At 38.4% G+C, this 26,624-nt stretch overlaps 1 protein-coding gene across 3 annotated transcripts in view; it reads right to left on the bottom strand.

The window, feature by feature from the left end:
- Positions 1 to 6,359, bottom strand: part of ERCC6L2 (ERCC excision repair 6 like 2) — a gene marked incomplete at its 3' end in the record, with an annotated part of 54,134 nt that extends 47,775 nt beyond the window's left edge. For all 3 annotated transcript variants that reach the window (XM_082782537.1, XM_082782539.1, XM_082782540.1), the window contains exons 1-2: positions 6,201 to 6,359; positions 2,526 to 2,950 (exon numbers count right to left, since the gene is read on the bottom strand). In XM_082782537.1, the coding sequence (XP_082638663.1) occupies positions 2,526 to 2,950; positions 6,201 to 6,219 (444 nt within the window). In that variant the 5' untranslated portion in view covers positions 6,220 to 6,359. The remainder of the gene's footprint in view (positions 1 to 2,525; positions 2,951 to 6,200) is intronic.
- Between the last annotated feature and the right edge of the window lie 20,265 nt (positions 6,360 to 26,624).

Here is a 26,624-nt window from a genome sequence, read left to right as displayed (position 1 = left end):
TCTATTTGCTCTTTAACATTGAAGTAGAAATGTCTCAAAATTACAGAAGAAATTATAAAGAAGACAGGAAGGGATAAGGCACATCTTGCAGTTCTCCTGACATGAAGGGCACATGAGTGTTGGATGAGGAGAGAAGGAAGAGACAATTGCTAACCGTACTCCAACCCTACTTCTGCAAAAGGGAGAGGTTTCTGGTATCTGGCCAGAACATTTAAATCTGTAACACCCACTTGGGACAAATGACATCCATGGAGCTAAGCAGAAGCAAGAACCAATGCAGCATCAGGGAGGTACCCTTCTTTTCAAAGTTCACCGGTCTCCCTTTACTCAGGACTTTTGCAGCTGCTTCACAGCTGCTCATAGCAGGGCAGAGGTAGAGCTGTCAGCTGTTGATTTCAAAAAAGAAAAAAAAGTAGCCAAAGCTTTCTCTCTCCGGTGATGGGGGAGAAGAGCCAGCCAAGAGCACAAGAGTTGATTGAAAAATATCTGAAAAGAGTAGAGTTAGATGAGAAGAACACAGGGAAACCCATCATATATAGGACTAGATGGGAAAAGATATATGGAAAAAGTAAATGAATGCATAATATTTCATATACACCGAGACTAAGAGGCAAGCTTACACATGTTGTTTGACTTCACTATCTATTGCCATTCTTGACAGGATTTAAAAAAAATTCTACCAAACAAAATCTGCATGTGCCTTACAGATCCTCCAGTTTCAGAAGAATTATGCATCACACATTTGTAACAATAGCAAAGGTGTAAAAGAGCAACTCTGCTGAGAAACCTTTGGCTCTTTCAGATTATGCAGGAAGAGATCTAAAGGCTTTCATAGAAAACTTTAAATTACTGCAGTCATATAAAAAACATTATTGCACTTGTTTACACTTCAACTTGAAAAGAGAGAGCCATGCACTCAAGCCAATTTAAGCAAAAAACAGGAGTAGAAAGAACATTAGAATGCAAAAATCTTACAGAAAAGTCTATCTCAGATATCAACCTATAATTTAGAAATGGTAAGACTCAAACAACTGATAAACAAAAGCAAAACTTTCTGTAACACTAAGTCAGTTATCTAGTACTTGATCAAGTTTAAGTAGTATTTATTCTTTCATACATAGTAATCTGTACTAAACAAGTGAACTCATCTTTTAATTCTTATCTTCCAAACTGCTTTCCCACACTGCATTATAAGAGCATAAATACTGTGTTTCAATAAGGTAGATTTTTTGAAGAATATCTTATGGATTGCTTTCTTAAGTGAACTTGACATTGTGATTAGAAGGCATAGTATCACATCCAAATTCTACAAAGGAACACAAGTCGCTGTATGCTCAGTATGACCTGGTCATCAGGGTATCAGCTACAACTCTCAAATACAAGACATAGAAGCAAGATAACTTTATTTTTTTCCTGATTTAATACTGTCTTATGTGGATGCTTCAACAATATTAAATCAGATATTTGCAATTCTTGCATAACTACTTAGTTCTTAAGCTGCCATGGACAAGAGATGTGGCCAAGGTTAGGTGAAGCACAAAGTAAACAGCTCCAGTTTGGTTTTAATAACTGCATTAACAGATCAGTAGCACCTCTGCTCATCCATGATACACCTCTAAATGCCCTATCCAGACAAGTTTTGCCAATTTAGTTTACTTATTTCTCTAAATGCTTCACTAAAGAACAAGCTTCTGCGCACTGAAGCATCAGCTGACATTCTCCTCAATGGAAGCGCAACAGATAGCACTTGCCAGCAAGGGAATGAGCTGGCATTTCACATGTGGAAGAAGAGCAATGAAAGAGGGACAAAGACCATTGCATTCAATGGGCTAAATTAAAACCAGACAGATTAAAGAGAATTGTTTCAAACAAAACCACCCTAATTTTAATAAAATAAATGAATAATTTGAATCACTATTCACAGCATAATGGAAAAATCCAGCTATACTTTGTCCTTTCATCAATATAAGTTGTACTTCCAACAGAGTGACAAAAGTAACATGGAACATCTAAGCACTTTTTCCCAGATAGGGGAGTAAACATGGCTTCTTCTTCCAGTTCCCAGTGCAGTCAAATTATTCATTTCCACAAAAAAAAAGGAAAAAGACATTTTAATACCTACAGTCAGTTAAAAGGTGTATGTACATTTGCCTGTGCAAATTACTTTCATTATGTGCAGGTATCAACCCTTAAAATACATTCGACATGAAACAAGCACTAACATTTTAACTACTGAAATTACCCAGCCTTACACTAGAAGTGGTCACATGCCAGTTTTGTGGCCTGTTAGGGGCTGATTTAAAGTAGCACAGGTTTCTGGATCGAAGTACTGTTCTGAGTCGTCACATCCTGCCTCCTACAATTTCACACCAAGAAAGGGAAGTTAAACTCCGCTGAGGTGGCTTTTCTCAAATAAGTCAATTTAAAAATAAATAAATAAATAAAATAATTTACACCTCACAGATAATTTTTTTGCAGTTTGTTATCTTTTGTCTCAATGTAGTCATAAAGAATAAAATAAATACCTGTATTGTCTTTCCAAGGCCCATATCATCTCCAAGAATACATCCCCTTTTATTAGCGTAGTGTCCATACAGAAACTGGGCTCCTTCCCTTTGATAATCACGTAGGTATCTATTAATTGTATATGGGATAAAGTCGCCATTGTCAGATAACTTAAAAGCCACTGCTGAAGACAGAAGATTTCGGTCAGGAAAATAAGGCTTTTCCAGATCACCATCATCAAATATTACGCTTTTCCAGGGACCTCTACCAGCTTCAACTCTACAGAGTTTAGATACTAGTATTTTCTTTTCTTCAGATTCCAGGAATGATACAGTAGCAAATGATTTTCCATTCTTGTCCTTTTCAATAGATGATATTGTTCCTTCACAAAGTTTCCCATTTTCAGGACAAGGTGCAAGGCATTTCTCTCCAACATGCCACGTACCTATGGAGGGAAAAAAAAGCAGAACAAAAACATAATGAAAAACTAGCCAAAAGCATGAAGTATTGCATTTGTCATACTAATATAAATATTAGATACAAATTTGTTTGAAAAGTGCATATAACTTAAGATTTTATTGACAGCAGCCCTAGTATTAGTGTTTAGAAACTGCTTAGTGTTTAGAACAAAACCCTGAGCTAGGTATATTATAGTTTGCTGAAGCATTGCTGTTTTATAAATGCCTGAAAATCTGTATGAAAAATATCCTTTGTAAAAGCCAAACTCTGATAGATTACATTGTTCGGTGATCGTTTCACTCAGCCCACACAAACACTAAAAGGTGATACCTGCAGATTTAGCATCCAATTAACTGTCCATGTAATCTGGTCAAAGGGATCTTCTGTATTAGATACATTTCTCATCCACCTGAATCTAGTAGTGCAGCTTTAGCAAGTTGTTTTACAAATATAATCATGCACGAAAACATCACCTTTCTCCTTACAAAGTCTAGCATTAGGTTAAAAAATAAACAAAAAACATGTTTAGAAACAACACTAAGTGTACTGTAAGAACATACAGTATCTTACCATATGCCCATGTTGTTCACTGAAATAGCTATTTACCAAATTCCTTATGTAGCCGTCAGGCCTTAAACTGTTAAGATCTGTTCCTCTGTATGGTCTCTGTAAAGTCTTACAGCTTTCATACAGCTTATCAAATACTAACAACAGAGAAGATTGATCTGCTTTATTTCCAGCTATTTCATATACAATTTTAAAATGTTATATATATATGCTGCTAACAGAAAAAGATAAGAACAGCAGTATATCAGTTGAGAGAATCCACATCAAATTGACAAGGAAACATCCAACAAAATGTCTTCATTAGAAAAAATAGGGCATTCACTTTTTATAGTCAAAAGAGGAAGTCCTAGTAAATTAATGATTGCATGAAAAGGTTTTCAAATCTGAACTGAGGAAGCAGGCCTCCAAGTTTGTGGAAACAACTTCTAGCCTTGTCCTGCTCAGCTTTCCAAAAACTAAGTGACAAATACAATTCATTTCAGAACTTTTGTTTCTTATTTATTTGTTGGAATAAGTTTGCTGCATCTGGGAAAGTCATTAGCAGAAGCAGGCAGTGAGGCTTTTTTGCACAGGAGTAAGAGAGAATCCTGCAACAATTTGTACTTCATACCCACGATCAGTGGCAATACATACACCCTTTCACACTCCAATTCTTTGCAGATGTACAGAAAAAAAACGTAATCTGAGTGCTGAGTAAAAGAAAGAAACAGAAATACAACCAAGTTAATTTTCAGAAGTAAGGAACAGAAAAGAGGAAGTGCTGAAGGCAAGAAACTCCACCTTCCCCCACTTTTATGTCTCAGTGCGAAAAGCTGATGGAGGAGACAGGTTGTTCTCACCAGTCCCGGAGCTCCTGGAAGCGTATACTCACAAGGTTATTCTCTACACTTTATTAGCTAGTGATAAGTATATTTCATTCAGTTGGTTAAATTGCATATAGTAAAAGAAAACAGAAACATCCACGTAGCCCTCTATTCTGTAGCTAGCAGTGGCCATAAATGGACTTTCAGGTCACAATGAAAAAATCACAAGTATACAGAATGCCTCTCTTCTAAAATTCTTTAGCCTTTAAGATTTTTTTTGAAGTATGGAAATTCCTTGGGACAGGTTTCTGCTTAGTAAACCACAGTGGACCTCTCTTCCAAGTAGCTTAATTCCCCTTTCAACACATGCAAATTTCTTGCATTTGATGTCTTCTGACTAGGATGTTCACAGGTGTGGTCTGTTTCACCTGCAAGAGATTTGCATCCTAAACCAGTGGCCCACTAGTTTTTACACTATTGAGATCATAAACTAGGATCACTCCATTTGATTCATGATTCTGCAGATCTCTTATGCTGCCCTTCCATCATCCTTGCTTGGGATGAGAAGTCCCACCCCACACCCTGTGCCCTGTACATAAGATACTACATACCTTCAGTCATGCCTGAAGATCTTCCCCGAAATTTGAAGCTCAAGTATATCTTTCTGAGGCAAAGGCTGATGTACACACAGTATATTCAACAAATTATATACAACTAATCTCTTGAACTTTAAGGTATTTGTACTGTCTTACACACATGCCTAAATCCATGAAAAACAAAAGAGGGAGAGAGCATGACTTTCTCCCCTTAGCATTTGAATCTTTGGGCAATTTCTCAAAACTGAGAAGCAAGACTGAAATATGAAACTAGTGATATCCAGCTCATTGGTAAATATGCAAAACAGAATTTAAAATACATGAGTATTTCCTATTTTAGTTTCTTTTACAGTAATATCTGTGACACGTAGCCTTTGAAGAGTACATTAACTAGGTTAAAGCTATGATAAGATGACAGTGCCTTTGTTTCTAAGGCATTTCCTTCAGTTTTACAAGTCACTTCTGACTTGACAGAACTAGCATTCCAGGTGCAAAGCAGAATAGAGAGCACAGGACAGTTACTTCAGAAATACAAAATTCTAAATCTACTAAGAAAAATGAGAAAAATGGCAAAATAATGGTATTAAGGATACCACTGCTGCAAGGTTCCAGAAAATAACGCTGTACAGGCTGAAATAAGAACTTCTACTTTAACTAGCCTGATTCACTAGCTTCTTTTTTTTGGAACCAGACAATTGTTTATGTAGGGTAAGACCTTTAAAGTGAAGAAATTTCTCTACTGTGGCTTCCAAGTATAGCTGCAGTACACTTGCCATCTGTGGAAAATGAGGGTATTTAAGATGTTTGCCTGTATCTATCTATCTCATTACCACTTATGAGAAAATGCAAAGCGAGGTAATGGCCTACTGTCACTCCCTAGCCCGCTTTAACAACTATTCCTGCAGAAAATAAGCAAAATCACTGCGAACGCTCTGTAGATAGTGAGGTTGAACCACTTTAACGTACAGCTGGAAGCTTTTCCACTCCGACAACCTACCTTCAGCGCACACTCAACACACCATGAAGCAAAACCGCGGCTTTTCCTGAAAAGTCCTAAAACTTGCTCAACAGGGGAGGCTACGGCTAACATTGTCTTCCAAAAAGATGACGAAGCGGGGAGCTTCGCCTTCACTTCAACACACACCACCCCTTCTCCAGAGGAAAAATAACACACGAGCCCAGGAGGCGGCCGTTCCTAACGGAAATAACCGCCGCGCGGAGCCTCCCCCGACACCCCCTCGGGACTCCCCGACCGCCCGCCCGCCCTCACCTGCGGTCGCCTCGCACATCCCGGCCGCGGGGCCGCGCCTCACGCTCCCCGGGGGCGGCCGCGGAGCCCCGAGCAGGACGGGCCCGGCGGAGCGCTCCGGAGCCCGGCGGGACGCCCAAGGGGGAGCGGGGCCGCGGCCGCCATCTTGGGCCCGGCACCACCCCGCGGGGCACGGCCGGGCCGCGGCGCTAAGTATCGCGAGGGTTGGGGGCTGTCTCGGGAGAGGAGGGTGGAGAGGGGCTGGGGGGAGGGGGTTAGGCTTGTGGTTCTCTGAGGCGTGAGGGTGCAACGTGTGTACTCAGACAATAAAACACATCCAGCACCACATCTATTGGCGAATACTGTTCAAAAATACACCACCAATAAAAGATATTGCCTTAAAAACATACGTGTAGTCTTGTAGTTACCTGCACCGCGTCGGTCCTAAAGGGATGTGACAAGAACTGTCACAAAGCCAAGGCTGGGAGCAGCACGGTGATGTTTCAGATTTCGAAGCTTTGGCAAAATAATTGCACTGCAACCTCACTGCGACCTCACATACTTAACGAACCTCAGCCCTCAGAACGTCTTAGATCAGCAAGAATATATGCTGTGATTCTAAGGCAAACTTTTAAACGGGGTCATGTTTGAAGATAAAGGTTTGTTTATACCACAAAGTGTTTATTTAATTTATATTATGTTGCATTTGATTCTTCTACAGAGATACTTGTGCTTAATAAGGATTCTTCCCAGAAGAGTACATCTGTTATCTTACTGTAATAAATACAGTATTATAGTTGCCCAATAGGAGGAAATAAGAAATAGGTTAAACTCCTTAAACACTTTAAATTTTAAACACTTTAATTCTTCTAGCAGGAACTAACATTCTGACTATACTCCAATGGTCCCATTCAGTGGTAAGGCTTCAGTGGCTTATCTGGAGCCAGAATTGCCCATGAAAACCCAACTGATATTACTAGGTTGAGTCTCCATTACACCTAGGTATGCTCTTGTAACTCTTCTTAAGATAGTCAACAAAGGAAGAAAGGCATCCTTACTTAGCTTTTTAGTTGGTTATCAGATAGCTTTCCTCTGCTGTTAAAATTCCTCTCACAAATTACAAGCAGTTTCTGTAACTTTACAACACTTCAGGGAAAAAAATTAAAATAATAATAATAATAAACCATAAAAAATGGAAGCTAGACAGAGAGAGAGAACTTTCACCAGGACATTCTTTCCTTGTAGGACCAGGCCCACAATGAAAATGTTTTCAGAAGTCAGTGAATTAATTACTTATGTAATCTATCTGTTACAGTTTTTAGAATATAGAAGTCCTTCCAGGAAATCGTTCTAGCTCAAGTTAGAAGCGAGGATTATCTCACACCATGTTTCTGCAGGAAAAGATTTGTAAGATTTTATTTTGAAAAGCTGTTGATATTACTGAAAAGTTCAATATATCCAAACTCCATATGAAAACTGGAACTTTGCTTATATTTAACTTTAGATCTCATAAGACTAAGTATTAGACTCAGGTAATAACCAAAATGAATAGGATAATGGGGATATGCACTTTGAAAAGATGTGCTGTATTCCTGAAGGCATTTCACATGGCTTTCCTGTTCAGTCTTCTTTGACAGATGGAGGAAATGAACTAATTGCTGTGCATCTCAAAAGGGCAGCTTAGTTACTTTTTACAGCATCCTCTGTGTCAGCATGTCTGAAAACAAAACAGGTTAGTGGTTCTCAGATGCACTGTTTGCAAATTGAGCTGAAATCCATAGAAAGCACAAGCACCTAGAATTTTTGAAAATATAAGACAATTGTCTAATTCTGTACCAGAAGAAAAAAGGGGTTGTTCAATTCAGTGATATTAATTAAGCATGATAACATTAAAAGTGCTAGTTAGAGGAACTTGGTTATGTGGTATGTGCTGAATTAATATTTTGGAAGGCCTTTTGTCTCTACCTAAAGTTTGTTTGTCACACAGTTTTACACATCCCCTATTAATAACATTCAAGAAGCTCTTGCAATTCTTGTTGGAAATAGGCCTGCTGGGGTGCTATGAAGTGTCTGTGCGCTCATACACACTTCTTAGGAAACATAAAAAAAAATTAGAGCTCTTGTGTGCAGCTGTAGGGCTACACAGTATGGTTGTGATCAGTGTGGTGAAATAGCTCACACAAATGGAGTGATGGTGTGGATATACAAATGAAGTGATGGTATGGATATACAGGGTCCGTTTAGGATGGATGGACCAGGACAGGGAGGAGTGGGACAGTCTGTTTCCTTGAGAGAGCTCTGCCTGGGGACAGATCCCAAGCCAGCTGAGAGTTTATAGGTTAGGAGTAGAGAGCAGACCAAAGGGGGCAACATTCTTGTAGATGTCTGCTGCAGACTGCCAGATCAGAAAGAAATAGGAGAGGTCTTTTTCTGGATAATTGGAGGAACACCCTTGTTTGCAGGCCATTCTCCTCATTGGGATTTTAGCCACCCCAGTAATGTTCAAATGACAAGTGCTGTAGCATAGAAGCAATCCAGAAGTGGTTTTTTTTTTTTTTCTCACAACTTCAATCCAGGAGTGCACTAATAACAACTTTCTGACACAGGTGATCTCCACAGATGGAGCTGCCCTGTTGAGTCTCATACCTACCAAAAAGATCTGGCTGGTAATATGAAGGTTGGGGGCAGCATCGGTGGTAGCAGCCGTGAGATGGTGGAGTCCAGGATCTTGAGAGACGGGAAGAAGGTAAATAGCAGGATCATGATTTTGTACTTCAGGAGATCAGGCTCATGCTTGACCAGCCTTCTGAAATGACTGGCTTAGTGGACTAAGGGAGAGCAGTGTAGGTTATTTATCTTGATGTAAGCAAGGATTTCAGAATTTTCTCCTATAACATCTTTTATAGACAGAGTAATGAACTATGGATTAGATAAAGGGATAGTGAGGTGGATTGAAAACTAGATGAACTTCAGAGCTCAAAGGATTGTGAGCAGCAAAATGTCCAGCTGCAGTCCCATTACTAGTGGTATATGTTGGGGTCAATACTGGGGCCAGTACTGGCCAGAAAATTTTCATGCAGATGTTGGGACAGTGTACATCCTCAGCAAATTTACAGGTGATACACAATTGGAAGGAGTGTTTGACAGACCGGATAGTTGTGCTGCCATTCAAGAGGGACTTCAATAGACTGGCAAGCAACTTTGCAGTTAAGAACCTATGGTTCCCAGTGGACAGAAAGTTGGCAATGAAGAAGCAGTGGAGGCTCACAGCGCAGAAGGCCAACATGCTGGGCTGCACAAGGAAGAGCGTCTCCAAATGGTCAAAAGGTGGTGATTCTCCTACAGCACAGTTTGCTCAGGGGTACCAATGCTTGGAGATACTCAGATCCCAGCTGGGCATATGCCTAAGCAACCTGCTTAAGGTGAATCACTCTGAGCAGGGGAGGTTTGACTAGAGGTTGGAGCCTTCCAACCTTAACCATTCTGTGAAGTATGTAGGACAAACTGAATTCTGGCTAACTGCTAGTGCTATTACTTAAAAATGAAGAGCTTTAGATACCAGGCAGATTGCTTAGCCAAAGACCAGTTTGTCCCTTGTAGCCCAGTGTCAGAACACAGGACAATAATTCTAACCTAACTATATGCATACTTCCAATCTCATTTTCCTGTTAATAACTCACAAGGTCTTCAAGTCCTTCTTCTCTTTCTTGCCCTCAGTCATAAAACAAAATCCTGAAAATGCTAACTAAGTGTGTCTGGAAATGCTGCACAACACGTAAAACATATGCATAACACATAAAAATAGATAACACCTTGAGAGTTTAACTCAATAAATCAGATATACCTTGTATTGCTAACTCATTCTTTCTCAAAAACAGACCAGACAGTCTTAAATCTTCTGAGCTCTTAGAAGCCAGGGCAGTATAATTCTTATAACACACTGCAAAATTGTCCTTTAAAGTTTGTCTGCCAGATGATGTGTTATTCAGCTTGAATAAACCTGAGAGACTGATTCCACAAGTGTTACAAAGTATTGATTCATTTCCTTCAAGTGTCTGGTTAAAGGGTAACTTGAGGAAAATGCAAAGTTTTGTCCTTAAATAAATATTGTATATAAATGGATCATGTCAGCAACACTCAGATTTCATGATTGCCTGGAGTGGGAACTGGCTAATGAGACTTGTCAGCTCCATTGGATTTGTTGCAGATATTTGTGTAGAGCAGTTTTGAATGTTTCAGAAAAATATGTGAACATTCAAAAGGTTTGTGGAACAGTCTCAGTTTTGCTCTGGGCCTGGTTAAACCGAATCAGCATAATTGTTCTTCAGAGGATCTTTTATTATGTGTTACACATTTCACTTTACAAATATAAATTATTTCAGAAATGGAACAGAGCTTTCCATTAGGAGCAGTAGTCATAGAAATGGTTTATGGAGATTACGGTTGAGTTTGGTTCCCGTAATCCCTTTTTTTCCTTCAGGAAAAAATAAAAAGCATTTGCTTCCTCATGCTTGATTTTACTTTTTTGAATTTTGATTGACACCAAATCATGAAGGGAAAGACTTAAAAGTAGTGCACATGCAAAAAGAGAGTGAAAAAGACTAGAAGTGGAAAGACACATTTTTTTTTCCTTTTTGGAGGGAGGGAGGGGGGAGGTGGAGTCGGGAGGTATGTAGCGAGTTGTCCTCAAGCAATAAGAAAGTCAGGATTTAAAGCCTCCTAACCAGATAATATGCAAATGCAGTGTGATATATGAGACTGGACATGCAGCTTTCATAGCTACAATCAGAAAACCTGGAATGCACAACCCTTGTAAACAGGCCATCTGACTTAATTGTCAGGTCAAACCTAGCCAAAGTATTGCTCATCAAATAAAACTGTAGGGTTGCCTTGGAATTGTGATGCCAGCTGTGAATTGTTAAGCTTCTATGATGTTCAAAAATGAAGAAAAATCTGCATATAGTTGTAAGCATAAAGAACATTTTTTTTTTATTATTCTTTCTAACTTGTTTTAAGCAATTTGCCTCAATTGTGTGACATAACCTGATGTGTTTCAATTTTCAATGAAACATGCAGAGACATACATCGCTCTTTTCCCCTTCCTCCAACCCCCCCCCCCCCCCAAAAAAAAAAAAAAAAAGCCCTAAAATATGTTGGAAAGCAACTCTGAAGCTCCATTAAAAGAAACAACTCCTGTTTAAACAAACAAACAAAAAAATAGACTCTGATAATATGAGTAGAATGCAGTGTTTTATACAAGTTATTTCCTGTGTTTCTTTGCATTATTCATACAGCACATCTAGCAAAATGGGGTAGCTTGATGAAGTGGCAGTTTTTAGAAGAGCGTTATAACTGTGTACAAATATGTTGAAGATGCAAATTGGAGCTAAACAAGCTAAATTGGAGGCTTGTCAAACAATTCGATAGTCAGGTCCTCTAAAGCATGTAAGAATGCTGTGTGTTCATGTAGAAGGCAGGGATATTTTTGTTCATGGGGTATTTTTCCCCAACACTGAAGTCTGTTAACCTCTTTTACTATGAGGATCAGCCTGCCACTGGTGCCAGAAACCACAAACGTCTGGGCCAGTATGTCAGAGATTATTTCTGCAGAATCAGCTCTCAATATAACAAATATATTAAACCAGTAACCCAAGCACAGAGACATTTCATAGAATGATGTGAACTGCACTGCAAACTGTATCTTTGATTCAGACCAATTCTGAGCCCCTTTCCAATAGTCACGTATTAGTTACATATAAAGATGAAACTTTTTGTGACATCAGCAACAGAATACAGTACTAGTAAAACTACTGGTGGATATTTTCAAGTCTTTGGTTGTGTGTGAAATTGCAAATGAAAGTATAATTGGAGAAATTCTGTGACATGATTTTATAACATCAAAAAATCATTATGCCAGTTAAATTAATTTAATGAAATAATCAAAAACATTTTGTGTTTTATATGAGAAAACTAAGTTGTCATGTATGCCTTTTCTTGGGTTAATATCATTTACATCTATTGTCAGGTACCTGATCACTGTAGTATGTCACATTTCTATTTCAAAGCAATATGTCACCTGCAAGTTTGTGTGCATACAGGTACATGTACATACTGTGGCATTGACCTCCAAACAAAGTGAAACCCATTCCTACTTTATTAAGCATGTCCAAATGCAAGTATCAATAATTAAAACTTAGTAAAACCGCAAAATGGTAAATTTAATTCATATGCCATAATAAAGTCTTACTGTCCAAAGCAAACATATATGTTCCTCAGCCACAAGCAAATTCTCAGTTCCTTTGAGATATACCATTCAAATATTTTCTGTGGATCACTTTAACCAGTAAACTCCATGTTGATACCATTTTTTTTCAGGTTGTAGCATATAGAATAAGCTATCTATAAATCACAAAAAGAATCTACATGTATGACTTACAAAAGTAATTACTGTTACTGGTAAAAGCACACTTTTTTTTTAACCTTTAATTTACCTCAAGAAGATGTAATAAGCTTCCTTATTAAATAAATAAATAAAATCAGTCTTATTTAGGTATTGAATCACAACCTTAATATTTTTTTTCTTATTTTTTAAATAGAGTAGATTTCTTTTTGTGTATTCATATGTAGTATTTGATATTAAATTAGTTTAAAAAGGTCAATTTTGCTAACACATTTTGGTAGCATAAACCAGTGCCAAAGAGTAGGAGAATTTACTGCATTTGGAAGAATATTTTTCTTTCTGAGCATGATAGGTTGCTGACCTGAAATAGCGTTGCAAAGTCGGTCTCTGCCATAGGGCAGCACTGCATGGTAGACCTGCCTGCCCCTGCACAGTGCTCTCTTGCACTGAATGCTTCATTCCCCTCTCTGTAAACAAAAATGCTTTAAGTTTGGTAAGTAAAGCAAGCCAAAAAGAAAAGAACAGCCAAAGACAGAGAAAAATAAAGATGCTGAGTTTCTTCTGCTTCCTGGAAATTCCAGAGAATTTCCACAACATGGAAGATTAGTCAGCCCAAAGCTTTCCAGCCCTGTTTCAAATTCTTCTGTGTCTGTCCTAGAGGTTGATTCTGCCGGCATGACACAGACTGTAAGTGTAAGGCAGAAGTCCCTGGCTACCTTGGCCAACTGTCAAGTGTTTTCCATTGACCTCCACCCAGATGAAAAGAACACAGAGATAATACAGTCTTAGGTATAACAAAATGGAAAAAAATAGCAGAAAAAAGAGCTCCCAAGAGCATTCTTATCACAGCTGCTGATATATATATAGAAGAAAAAAACTAAGTGCCTAAGTGGTTAATGCAAATTTTCTGATCAGTACCATCATTTCACAACAAGACATTTAAATTCTTTTAGCTGAATGGGACTTATGTGATTTTCTAAAACAGAATGAGATTAGTAAGTACTTAGTGCTGGGACAAATTAGAGTCTAAGTTATTACATCATCTCAGAAAGACCACAAAAGGGAGAGAAACTCTTTTGTTTCTAGAAAGACACATAATATTGATTCCTAAAAATAAAAATAATAAAAAATAAAAAAATAAAAGGAAAAAGAAATTAACCCTTATGTGGTTATGTGGTAATAGATTGTTTTGACACTGTCATTATCTAGATTTATGTATGTATCTTTCAGCTTCACTCAAGACCTAATTCTCCTCAGTCACTCCGAAGGCTTGAGGACTAGTAATTGTTAGAGTCTTCCATGGATTACTCCTGATCCTCAAAGACATGAGAGCAATTCCAAATTAACTTCCAAATACATTTATGTAAACTATGTATCCCGTCTCAGAAAGAATAATCCACTACATTCACATATAAACAGAACCTTTAAATATGCAACAGATGTTCCATTTTTTGTAAAGCTCTTGAATTCATTGACAGGCCTTTGGCTAAACTGATGAATTAATTTGTTCAGGGCGGATTTCATAAATCCTCTAATAATTCTTACCCTTACACATCTTGACTTGATTTCTGAGATCTACAGCATGTGTTTTAAATGTTTTAACCTTTACTACTTTAATCAGGTAACATTTATTTCAGGACTGGATGATGATCAGTCATTGAAAGATATAGTTGACTGGGAAATAAAATCCAATTTGTCAGTTAAACAAATGTCCTCTACATCCGAAATAAGAAGAAATCAGTCTGTATTACTGGATCCCTGAAATGATTAGCTGTTCTGATGTCACTCTCCCTTTCAAGAACATACAGTGCTGGATTGCCAAGTATTGCTGAATGCAGTGCTGGTAAGCAGAAAACCACAGTTACCATGCTTATATATAGTGAATTTTAAGGGTGGTTTGAATGTAAGCCTTTACCTCTATGCTGAGATTTAGTTGTATCTTTTAAAGATATTTTTCTTTAATATTCAGAGGTTAGATACCCATTTAAACAGCAATGAAATTATTCTGAAAAGCAATTTCTGTATAAGATGCTTGCTTTGGAGAGGTCTTTTCCTATAGTAATGCCTCTGATGCAATTATATCAAACAACTCAAAGGGGGGGTTATTGACAGATGTGCAATAAAATGTGCATGTAGAAAAAATTTTGTCTTTCATTGCTAGGTAACTGGCATGCCAGCTGCCCACTGAATAAACCTGTATATGTTTTCATACTATAATGGACATTCAGAGGCCCACAGGTTTACAGTCTTTCAGAAATTATAGCAATGTGTTATATTTATAGTATTTTTATTTCTGGTGAAAACCTTTAACAGAGCAAGAGATTATTTTTTTGCCTCTTCCATAAGGTTTGTCAGCATTTGGCATATATATTCTGTGGACTTTTCTGAACCACCATGAAAAAATATGAACATAAGTTTCCATATTAACAGTGCTTAATGTTTATTCTACTGATCTTATCAGCCATTTGGTACATTCCCAAAAATCTCAGGTGCTTCTGTCTGTTCTCACATGCCTTAGTTATATGCCCTGGTTCCACCTTTATAATGACTTTTATAATTTTATTTTTTTACCAGTAATAAAATACTTGTGGACACATATGTAGACATTAAAATTCAGCAGTAGTAACAAACACATTTGGTGGTGTTCCATATTTAAATTAGAAAAATATTGTTCTCATACTAAATGTAGTAATATCTAAAACTGTCTGAAGAGGTCAGAAAATTTCCTTAAGACTTTAAATTGAACTTGTAATAAGGTGCTGTATTCTTGAATATGATGATGTCTTGTAATGCTAATTCTAGCTCTTGAATCTAGGTTTATCTAGGTTTAGAAAGGTCTGGATACATCAGTTCTGGGTGTTTGTTACTAGTTCCAACCTGTATGAATCCACAGAATTACTCATGTGTTATACCCTAATTGGGGAAGCTAAAATCCACTCTATAGCAGTTGATGCTTTCTTGCTCTGGAGCATGAAAATGAACTCTGGAGTATGTCTAAATGAACTCTGTTGTATCAAGTACAATTAGGAACTTGTAAGAATTGCAGGATTAAACAATATATAATGAAAACAAACCAGCACATCTGCATTCTGCCTTCAGAAATAAACTGAATCCTAGTTAAAGTCAAGTTAGGTGGTTTAAGTGTATTTGAAGGATGTCGGCAAATAAGAGTTTTTAATCTAGGCCAATTATGTATCTAGTATCTTACTTCCTGTATCTCCACAGTGAAAATGTTGTTCATGAATGGGAATTCCATTTCACTGGAGAAGAAATAGTTGAAAAATGAAACTTCGGCTTATGATGTTGTATTTGTTTTAGAAGCCAAAACGAACAAACAAACAAAATCAAAACAACAAGAACAACAAGAGTAAGCAAGCAACCAAGCAAGTAACAAACCAACTAAAAAAAAAAAAAAGCTACTCCAATACATTTGGGAAACAGAAAACCTAACGAAGTTCTCTTTTATTTATTTATTTGTTTGTTTGTTTGTATGTTTGTTTCTTTGTTTATTTTCCTTTTGATATTGTCCATCAGGTTCTTGCCAGTTCCTCCATAGGGCACAACATTAATCTCAACTATCACCCACCTGGCTAACTAGTAGAAGTGACAAAAATGTTTATTAACTGCCTCCTGTCTGCCTTGCCTTTGACAAAGCCACTCATACTGGCCTACCTACCCAGCTGATAAATTTCATTAGACCTTAAATATGTAGTTTTCACAGAGATTTTTTGTGAGCTAAAGAATCCATTCTTAGTAATTCTTAACACTTGATTGGATGAAGACCTGAGCAGCATAACCTTGGATGAAGACCTAAGCAATATAATCTAGATTAAATTTAGTCCTGCTTTCAGCAAGAGGTTGGATATAAAACCTCTTCCAACTAAACTTGACAAAGGTTTTGTGGTTCAGTCTGTTCTAGGTGAAGTTGGTCCAAAGATTTGAATATTATTAGGGGAGACTGATAGATAGTATAATCACATCTCACCACTTTGCAGTTATATGGAAGATTACAATACATAAAATTCAATATAAAGTACAGTTTGCACATAAACTGAATGTTACTTGTCCTGTTAACTGCTGTACAGCTCTCTCTGGAGCAACCAGAATTCATTGTAATGAAAGACCCTTTAAAAGCTATGATCTGGAAAAGTCAGTAAAAATCTCCTGGTGTGTAATTTGATTCATAGGTCATATTTACCACACTGGTTCTATTCTATAAATGGCAAGAAATGATAATATCTGAGAAATATACCATTTTTTTTTTCTCATGCACCAGAGGGAATGTCCTGTGGGGTAAATCTAGGCTGGTTTTCTCAGGGATCAGGACTATTGCTAATGTGCCATCTAATTATCAATTAGAAGGCAAACAGCTCTTGTGCCTTGAAATTGCTCACCAAAACCAAACCTAGCCACTAGGGAAAATGCCTAGAGGAATTTTAAAAGTGTTGTCAGACACCACAGTTTATAAATACAAAATGAACTGCAGTATGTTGTAGAAACAACTTTGTGATTGAACAAATGCTGTATTACCAACTCTGGCATGTATTTGTGCAAAATAGGTGATAGGATAAACCTGTAATTTAAAACCAAATGTACCATAAGCTGCAGGAAGTTGTTATTTAATTTTCTTCAAATACTTTACTTAACAATATTTTCTGTCACAGCATCTCTGATACCCAGCCAGTAACATATTGCAGCGTACACTGACAGCAGCAATACATTTTACAATTAGACAAACAAATGCAGGGAGGTTGAATGAAAGAATTGCCGAGAGAACAAAGAACACTTACAGCAACCAGGAAAAAATAAATAAATAAATAAATAAAAATCCTTTGCTTCTTAGTTTCTCATTTCAGAGCTTCAGATTCACATTGGTAAACTCAAGTTCCAAGATCAGCTTTTATTGTTATGTATTGTTTTCTACCAAAAATTAGAGTTCCATACAGTCAATATATAAATCTGCAATGAAATAGAATCATTTGTGCCAAGACTGGTTAAAGTAATTTTGTGTAAACACAGAAATCATTTTACTATATCAGCTAAAGTGGATGTGGTCATTTGCAGAAGATAATCAGAGAAGACTGTACTGCTTGATGATTGACTCTGTGCTCTTTGTTTTGGAATGAATGTGCCTCTAAGCTGAGAAAATAGAGTACTGTTTCAGTCTGCATACCACTTTCAGTGAAAACACATTACCAAAAGTAGCTACCATCATTTAGGAAAAACTGTTTCAACTGACAAAAACAGCCGGTTTACATGTATACTGAAAACTTATGCTAGTATTGTAATATAAGTAGTATGATATCTAACAATATACTTAGACTAAAAGTTACTGAAATAATTTGTTTAGGTAAATATGGTAAGATATTCTAAACAAGACCTCTCGTGCCAGCACAGTTCATATCTAAATTAGAAGAATCCCCAGGTATAACCATAAAAATAATTGCATCAGAAAATGTGCCCTTCTGCTTGCCTACAGTGACATGGCTTTATATTAGTTGACTGGGATATCAAGTAGTAGTTTAACCACATCAATGCAGCAAGTGTGGACTTTTGATTTATTTCAGGTAAGCTTTGCAGTCTGCATCGTGCTCTGTCTTATTGAAATAAAGCCAATAACTGCCTGCAGGAAAGCCAGTTTAAATACAGCCTAACTTAATTAGTATCCATTGATAGCTGAAACTCTTAGATGTGTATGGTAATACCTACGTAGTTTATGTGTACTTTCAGATGCATCACAACTGTGGCCTCTTAGGATGAGCGGTAGCACAGGCATTTAGACAGGGAGACAAGACTTGTCCATGTAGCTAGTTCCTACAGAATTCCTATTGTTTTCTGAGGAAAAATAAATACAAAAATGAAAGCAAACAAACAAACAAAAACACATTTATTCTAACAACAATTATAGCAGTCTATCACTTTAAAATATTGTCTGTCATTTGAGTTGACAAAGAAGAAGCCTTAAGGTGCAGAAACCAAACCTTGAAAAGCATTCCAGACACATCATAAGCCTGAATTTTATAAAAAGCCTTAACCTAAATTCTGATACATTTATATGTAAAATATATGTAAAACAGTTCAGATAACTGGGATGAAGACATGGAACATGATCTTTTATTTCCTTCTCATCTTCCCTTTTCCCTGTTTTCCTTTTGACTTCAGGAAGGAATTCTAGGGCCAGAGGAGACCTAGAATTAGAGACCTAATTTGTAAACTCCAGGCTTTCAAAAAGAGATACAAGAAATGCCAGAGCTGCGAGATATATCCATATGTGTATTTGCTGACTCACAGAATTATTTATGTCCAAGCTTCCTACAGATGGAGCTATAATGCAGTTTGTAAGGGCCTGTTTTCTTTCACAGCAGATAAAGGGATGACATCTCCACAAATGGGATCCTTATTTAGATGCCTTATGTCATATTTCCAATTTACTTGTTTTACTTGAATTAACTTTTTCAGAAAAGGTTATTTTTAAAGGCATAGCTTTTGCTAGGTCATCTCTTACGCAAAAAAAAAAAAAAAAAAAAAAAAAAAAGTGGCTTTTGAGGTTGCTGATATTCATTTTGTTGCCATTTAATACTAATGCATTTAGCTTATTAATTCCTTCAATCCCTTCTTCAATATGGCAGCTAATACAGAAGGATAAAAAAAAAAAAAAATCAAATAGCAAATGTATTTGTAGAAAAAAGGCAAAGACACAAGCTCAGTGTCATTGCTATAATGTCCCTGTTGCATGACTTCTGCTATTTTATCTTTTCTGTTATCTATCTATATTATAGGCTTTCTGGATCAAAGCCATTTTCTCCACATGTTGAGTTTTATGAATAGTATTTTAAAGCCTTTAGTTTAGGAGAAAAAAAAAAAAAAGGCAAATATCTGTAATTTGATGGGTTTGTATTCTTGCAGAAGACTAAAGAAACATATTACATGTTGTCTTTCATATTCTTCAGATATATTCTAAGTATTCATCCTTTCTAGTCTTCCATTGTGCCGCTTACTTAACAGACAGCAAGTAAGAAAATGCCTCAGCTGGCACCATGGACAGAGGCCCCCTGTGAGGTGTCTGGAGTTGTAGATAGTACACTCCTGACAACACTTACTTGTGTATAAATAGAAGACCTAAATTATTTTGTTAGATTCACTGAATTATCTGCATTGGGAGACTCTGAAGGTGAATAATTCTTCCCCAAGAATTGGACAAAAAGAACAACTCCTACTATTATGAAATATCTTTAGTTTGTAGGATGAGGGGGAGAGGAGGTTCAAATTAGCAAATGATAACTGGAAGAATCTCTGGTCATACCCCCTACCACATGACAGGAGAATAATTGAAAACACCAATGAATCTATAGTCCAAACTTTTAACATGACACTGGCAGACTTCACTTTTTGGTAGTCATTCCTCTGCCTTCCAGAATATACTTTAAGCTCACTGCAGTGTCCTCCTTTGCTACATCTAATAACAACATACAGCTCTGACTCCAGGATTCACACAATCCACAGAACCACAGAGTGACTGAGGTTGCAAGAAACCTCTGGATGTCATCTGGTCCAAGCTGCTGCTCAAGCAGTACCACTTGAAGCAGGTTGTCCAGGACCGTGTCCAGGGAGCTTTTGAAGATCAACGGGAGGGAGAGTCCACAACGAGAGAGGGAGCCTCTCTGTGCCAGTGCTCAGTCACCCATAGAGTAAAGTAAAGAAGTGTTTCCTGGGGTTCAGGGAGTATTTCCTGTGTTTCAGTTGCCTCTTGTTCTGCAACTGGCCACCTCTGGTATCTACCTAGCTGCATCCTCTTTGCAACCTCCCTTAAATCCAGGCCCACTTCATGAGGCAAGCAGGGACTTGCATTTTTATTTCCTTCATGAAAAATGGAGTAGAGATGGAAGATATTTGCTATCCCCAAATGACAGCATAATTCAAACATAGCTTCTGGAATTTCAGCTCTGCACTGTAACTCACCATTCCCACTGACATGAAAAAATAGAACATCTGTTTGTGTGTATGTTGGGGGCCAAGGAGCGTATTTGTCCTACAAATATTATTAGCATTAATTTCCTGTTCAGCATTTTATCACACTGTCTATAGATGTAGACTCCTTGTTGATAAAAAGGGATTAAAGAATTCACTCGTTTACACTGGAACATTTTGGTCACAGACAGTTTTACATCTGCCACACCTGCAGGACTCATACAGGCAGGTTCTCAAGACTGGATAGAGATGAGGTACCACTCAGTCCTGAGACAAAGCATTGTGTCTTAACTCAGAGCCGATCATCAAATCTTTTTGCATATGAAGTTAGGCTCCCTTTTCACAGTGTAGTCTTCCATAAGATTGTATTTTGTTCATCATATGCAAGATACAAGCAAAAAAAATCCTCTGCTAGGGGTCCTAGGATTCCATTTTGGGTGGGCTGCTAATTTTGCGTAAAGCCTAAGGGCTGAGGAGAGATTCTAGAATGAGCAGGAGATTCCTGCTTGGCAGAATATAGGCCTGAGGCCTGCAGAAGAAGAAGAGAGAATAATTTCTAGTTGAATTTATGATCCGTAGTGGTGGTAGTGTAAGGCTGCAGTCCTGCACAGTGTTTATAGCAAATAATTCTTACTGAACAAGATGATCTATTGGCAGCCAAATTTTACTCATCTGACATGCTCCAAACAATGGAAATGTTTTTGTGTAGAGAGACAAGCCCCAAAAGTGTCCTCCATGACTATAAGTAGAAAAAAAAAAAAAAAAAAAAAAAAAAAAGCCTTCCAACTGGCTATATATTAACCAATTAGAGCTATGGGCCTACTAGTCTTATGTTCATGAGTATAACTAGAGTGACTCTGAGAAATATTACAGAACATGGAAATTATTTTCTACTGAAAACAAACACTTCAAGATGTGAATCACAGAAGATCTGAATATTTGAATCATAAGTAATCCTTGATTGCATGATTCAGTTGATATTGAAACAGTATGGTGCTGACTTTAGGAAATTTGAGGCTCTGAGGCTCTGAGAAGACAAATCCTCCTTCACATATTCTATCCTGTATATCTTGATTTAAGACAATTCTTCGTTTTGAACGTACACTAAAGTTTGCAGTTACAGACAGCACCACTGAACCTCCTCTGACTCACTGAGTATATGAACTAAAGATATCTCTATGGTAAAAGAAAGTACTTCTTGAAAAGCAGCTTGTGTTGATAACTCATCATTTTCCATATAAAATTTTATATCATTTTTTTTTATTTTTTTATTAATATTAACATTTTATCTCCCTGGGATATGCTCCTCCTATAGAACTGAGGACATTTTCAGAAAACAAAAATTGGTAGTATCTCCCAGCTCAACGGAGAGCTGCTTAGAAAAGAAGATTTGCAATTCTGCTGAGGTGTTGGCTTTAGAGATCTTTGTATTTTATTTAAGGAATACTTTTTCTGTGTTACAGTAATGCCTGAACATGATGAAGGAAACACTCTCTTTCCCTCTCCTTTCTGCCTGAGGCACTGTTATTTACCATTTCAGCGTTGTGCCTTTTGAGTTCACAGGAGGGCCATTGAAACTTAATCTTATGAGGGTTAGTGAATGAGGCTTAGCAGTGAGACAGTAAGGCCTGTCTTGATATTGGAATATGCAGTGGACAGTTCATTTCTGAATGCTGGTAGGAAATGCATACATAGAATCACAGAATATCCCGAGTTGGAAGGGACCCACAGGGATCATCGAGTCTAACTCCTCGCTCCACACAGGTCTACCCAAAAATTCAGAGCATATGACTAAGAGCACAGTCCAAATGCTTCTTAAACTCCAACAGGCTTGGTGCCATGACTACATCCCTGAGGAGCCTGTTCCAGCATGCGACAACTCTCTCAGTGAAGAACTTCTTGATATCCAGCCTGAACCTCCCCTGTCACAGCTTGACTCCATTCCCTTGGGTCCTATCACTGATCACCAGAAAGAATAGATCAGCCCCTTCTCTCCCCCTTGTGTTGAAGTTGAGGGCCACAATGAGGTCTGCCCTCAGACTCCTCTTTTCCAGGCTGAACAGGCCAACCAACCTCAGCTGCTCCTCCCATGTCTTCCCCTCTAAGCCCTTCACGATCTTTGTAGCCCATCTGTGGACACTTTCCAATAGTTTCACATCCTTTTTGTACTGTGGTGCCCAGAACTGCACACAGTACTTGAGCTGAGGCCATTCCAGTGCAGAGTAGAGCAGGACTTTCCTTGACCAACCAGCAATACCATGCTTGATGCATCCCAGGATACAGTTGGCCCTTCTGGCTGCCAGGGCACACTGCTGCCTCATATTCAGCTTGCTATCAACCAGACCCCCAGATCCCTCTCTGCGGGGCTGCTCTCCAGTGTCTCATCACCCAGTCCGTACATATAGCCAGGGTTGCCCCATCCCAGGTGCAAGACCAGCACTTGCTCTTGTTAAACTTCATGTGGTTGGTGATTGCCCAGCTCTCCAATCTGTCCAGATCTCTCTGCAAGGCCCTGCACCCTCAACAGAGTCAATAACTCCTCCAAGTTTAGTATCATCAGCAAACTTACTCAAAACACCTTCTAGTCTTACATCCAAATCATTTACGAAAACATTGAAGAGAACCGGCCTTAAAAAGGAGCCCTGGGAGACCTCACTGGTGACTGGCCACCAGCCTGATGTAGCCCCATTTACAACAACCCTTTGAGCCCTACCTGTCAGCCAATTGTTCACCCAGCATATTATGTTTTTATCTAGCTATATGCTGGACATTTTGTCCAGTAGGATCCTATGGGAAACTGCATCAAAAGCTTTACTGAAATCCAAAAATATTACATCAACTGGCTTCTCTTGATCAACTAGATGGATTATCTTATCATGAAAATAAATTAAGTTTGTTAAGCAGGACCTACCCCTTGTGAACCTGTGTTGGCTGGGGCCAGTGTCTGCATTGTCCCGCAGGTGCACCTCAATAACTCCCAGGATAATCTCCGTAATTTTGCCAGGCACTGGTGCAAGACTGACAGAGCTGTAGTTGCCAGGGTCTTCTTTCTTGCCCTTCTTGAAAATTGGCACGTTTGCCACCTTCCAGTCTACTGGGAGCTCTCCAGATTCCAAAGACTGTTGAAAAATGAGAGAGGTCCCTCAATGATGTCAGCCAGCTCTCTGAGCACGCTACGATGAATCCCATCCAGACCCATGGACTTGTATGGATCCAGGTGGAGTAGCAAATCTCATACACATTCAGGATGAGTTGGGAGTTTGTCATTCCCACTGTCAGGGCCCTCCAGCTCAGGGCTTCTGGGGTCCTGAAACCCATCTGTGTTGAAGACAGATGCAAAGAAGGTATTAAAAGTTTCTTCTTTGCCTATGTCCTTGTTTGTGAGGTGACCATCCCCATCAAGTAGCAGACCTCTGTTTTCTCTGGTCCTCCTTTTTCTGTTCATATATATAAAAAACAAACAAACAAACAAACAACATTTTTAATGTCTCCCATAGACCTGGCCAGCTTCAACTCTAATTGGGCTTTGGCTGCATGAATTTTCTCACTACAAATGCAAGCAGTGTCCCTATATTCCTTCCACATTGCCTGACCCTGCTTCCAGCAGCCATACACTTTTTTTTTTGTCCCTAAGCTCTAGAAAAAGATCCCTGGTCAGCCAAGCTGGCCTTCTGCCCCACCTGCTAGGCTTCCAATATTTTGGGATTGCCTGATCCAGTGCTTTTAGGAGGCAGTGCTTAAAGACTGACCAGCCCTGATGGATGCTGACACCTTCAAAAGCAGTTTCCCAGGGGACCTTACTAATTCCCTGAGCAGCCTGAAGTCTGCTCTCCCCATATCCAGGGGGCAGTTTTCCTTGTGCCACTAAAAATTTTAAACTCAATGCTTCATGGTCACTATGACCGTGGTTGCTATGACCAAGACAGCTGCCAATTGCTGCATCACCCATGTTACCCACATCTCCATCAACTGGAGAAGTAGGCTATCCAAAGAGAGGATACTAAACTGGACAATGGAAGAGTTGAAGCAAGAGATTGCAACACTGAAACACTGCAGGTTGCATGTAGCTTCTATCTTCTTTCTAATCTTCCCTTACTTTTTGTGGGGAAAAGAGCTGCAGCCTTCATCAGGACTCTGACACTGCTATGTGAGCCTCCCATCGGTACTACTTGCAAAGTTTATACTGTATAAGCTAGCAAGAAGGTTGAGTGCTCTGACAAGGTAGACTGCCACCAAACTAAAGTAGCTGTCAGAAGAAACATGAGGTGCCAGACGCAGCCTCAAGGATTAATTATTCTGTACTGTATTGGTCTCTTAAAAACATAGCATATCTGTGGTACCTGCCATCTACTGAAGAGTCTGTTTGCTTTTCTAATAGAGACTAATATGCTGTCCATTGTTATTTATTCAACTTACCACAGTCTATCTTTTTCAGTTTTCTCCACAGGCTTTGCCTCTCAGTTCACATTTTGCTCCCTAAATTATTTGGTCTAACACCTTAGCTCTTAGCTCAGTGTCAAGTACAGAAGGTTTGATGCTGCTCTGTAGCATTAGAATAAAAAATTAAAAGGAACCGTGAGAAGACCTGATAGTTATTAAACATTTGGTGCCAGCATTGTCTCGGTTCTTCATGGAATAGTAGCTGAGGAGAGTTCTTATCTAAAGTTTATTGGAAGTCATAGAGCCAGGTCCTACTGATATCAATTAGATGCATTTCATTAGAAACCTTATGAGGCCCTGGACCTGAACTTTGTGTATACTGTCAAAATCCTTTTGGCTCGACAAGTTTATAAAGATGTGCATTCACGTGTTACAGATAAAGATTTGGTTTCAGATTAGAAAGTTAAGTTATGGAGTTTATTTCTGCATCAAATAACTCATCTTTCATTCTGTGTGCCACATAGCCTCCAGAAGAATCCTGCTAAGCAGCCAAAAGAAATCACTCTGCACTTGCCTGATATTTAACACCATCAAGTGGGAGAGCAACCTAGGTGTCGAGTGAGAGGAAATGGCAACACCCCATTTAACTAGAGTGCACCATCCAATCTTATATCTCTTTTCTGCTTCTTGTCAAGCAAGTTCTCAATTTTGGTTTGAAATGTCTGCTCCTTTTCCTTAATAAACAACTCCCACTTGGAAGGTGGAGTGCTAAAGCACAAGCCTATGCTCAGGAAGAAAGCCTTCCTATCCTCAGTAAGTTAGCATGGAGAGCGTCCAAGTACAGGAAGATAAGGAGAAAAGGCTTGAAAGCAATCTTCCAATGGATCCGTGCCACCCTAGTCTTGTGAAAGATACTGGATGATAAACAAATGATGAAAATGAGTGGAAAGGAAGAGAGAAGTGGGAGCGGAAACCAAAAGCTTTATCAGGAATAGAAGCTGCATGCAATGGAAAATGTAGAGATCACTCAGGTATAAATATTCCTTTAATCTTGCTTTCATTGTAGTCTAATATGGTAATAAAATGATTGATTTTTATATTAACAATATTTTAAACTGTGAACCAAGCAGAAGAAAATTACACATCAATAGATCATTAACTGCATAACTGAGTTTTGTTTTCCTTTTTTCTTTCTCTGGATAAGACCCCTACATTTGTCATAGGCATAGTTTACATTTCAGTGTATTCTTCTATTATTTCCTATTCTCACCTCCGTCTTGGAAGGAGGGAACTTCCACAACTGAAATGTTTGTTGATTTCAGACCCCACAAACTTTAGTGTTGCTTGTAGTATCGTGCTGTCTGTCTCTTCTTGTTTGGGTTTATGACCATTAATTCTAGTGAAGAAAAGAGTTTGGGTCATTTGGTACAGTATATTGAATTGCAGGATCACATATGTATACATATGTATTGCAAAGATTGCATTGTTAACCATAGAAAGAATGGAAGGCTGAATGCAGGATCTGCTTCCAGGAAGGGTGCAGAACTGATGAAAGGAGAGCACAAATCAGGATTATTTTGAAGACCAATTCCCAGGATGTCTCTTGGGACCACAGACTAGAAGTAAACATAAACTTCTGAGAAATGCACTCAGTACACTGCATGAGTAACAGATCATAGAAAGCAAAGGCTTCATAG

Source organism: Aythya marila, assembly GCF_965140915.1.
Source record: "Aythya marila genome assembly, chromosome: Z".
NCBI lineage: Eukaryota > Metazoa > Chordata > Aves > Anseriformes > Anatidae > Aythya > Aythya marila.
The sequence above is the reverse complement of the archived record's forward strand: the minus strand, read 5'-3'. Positions and strand labels throughout refer to the sequence as shown.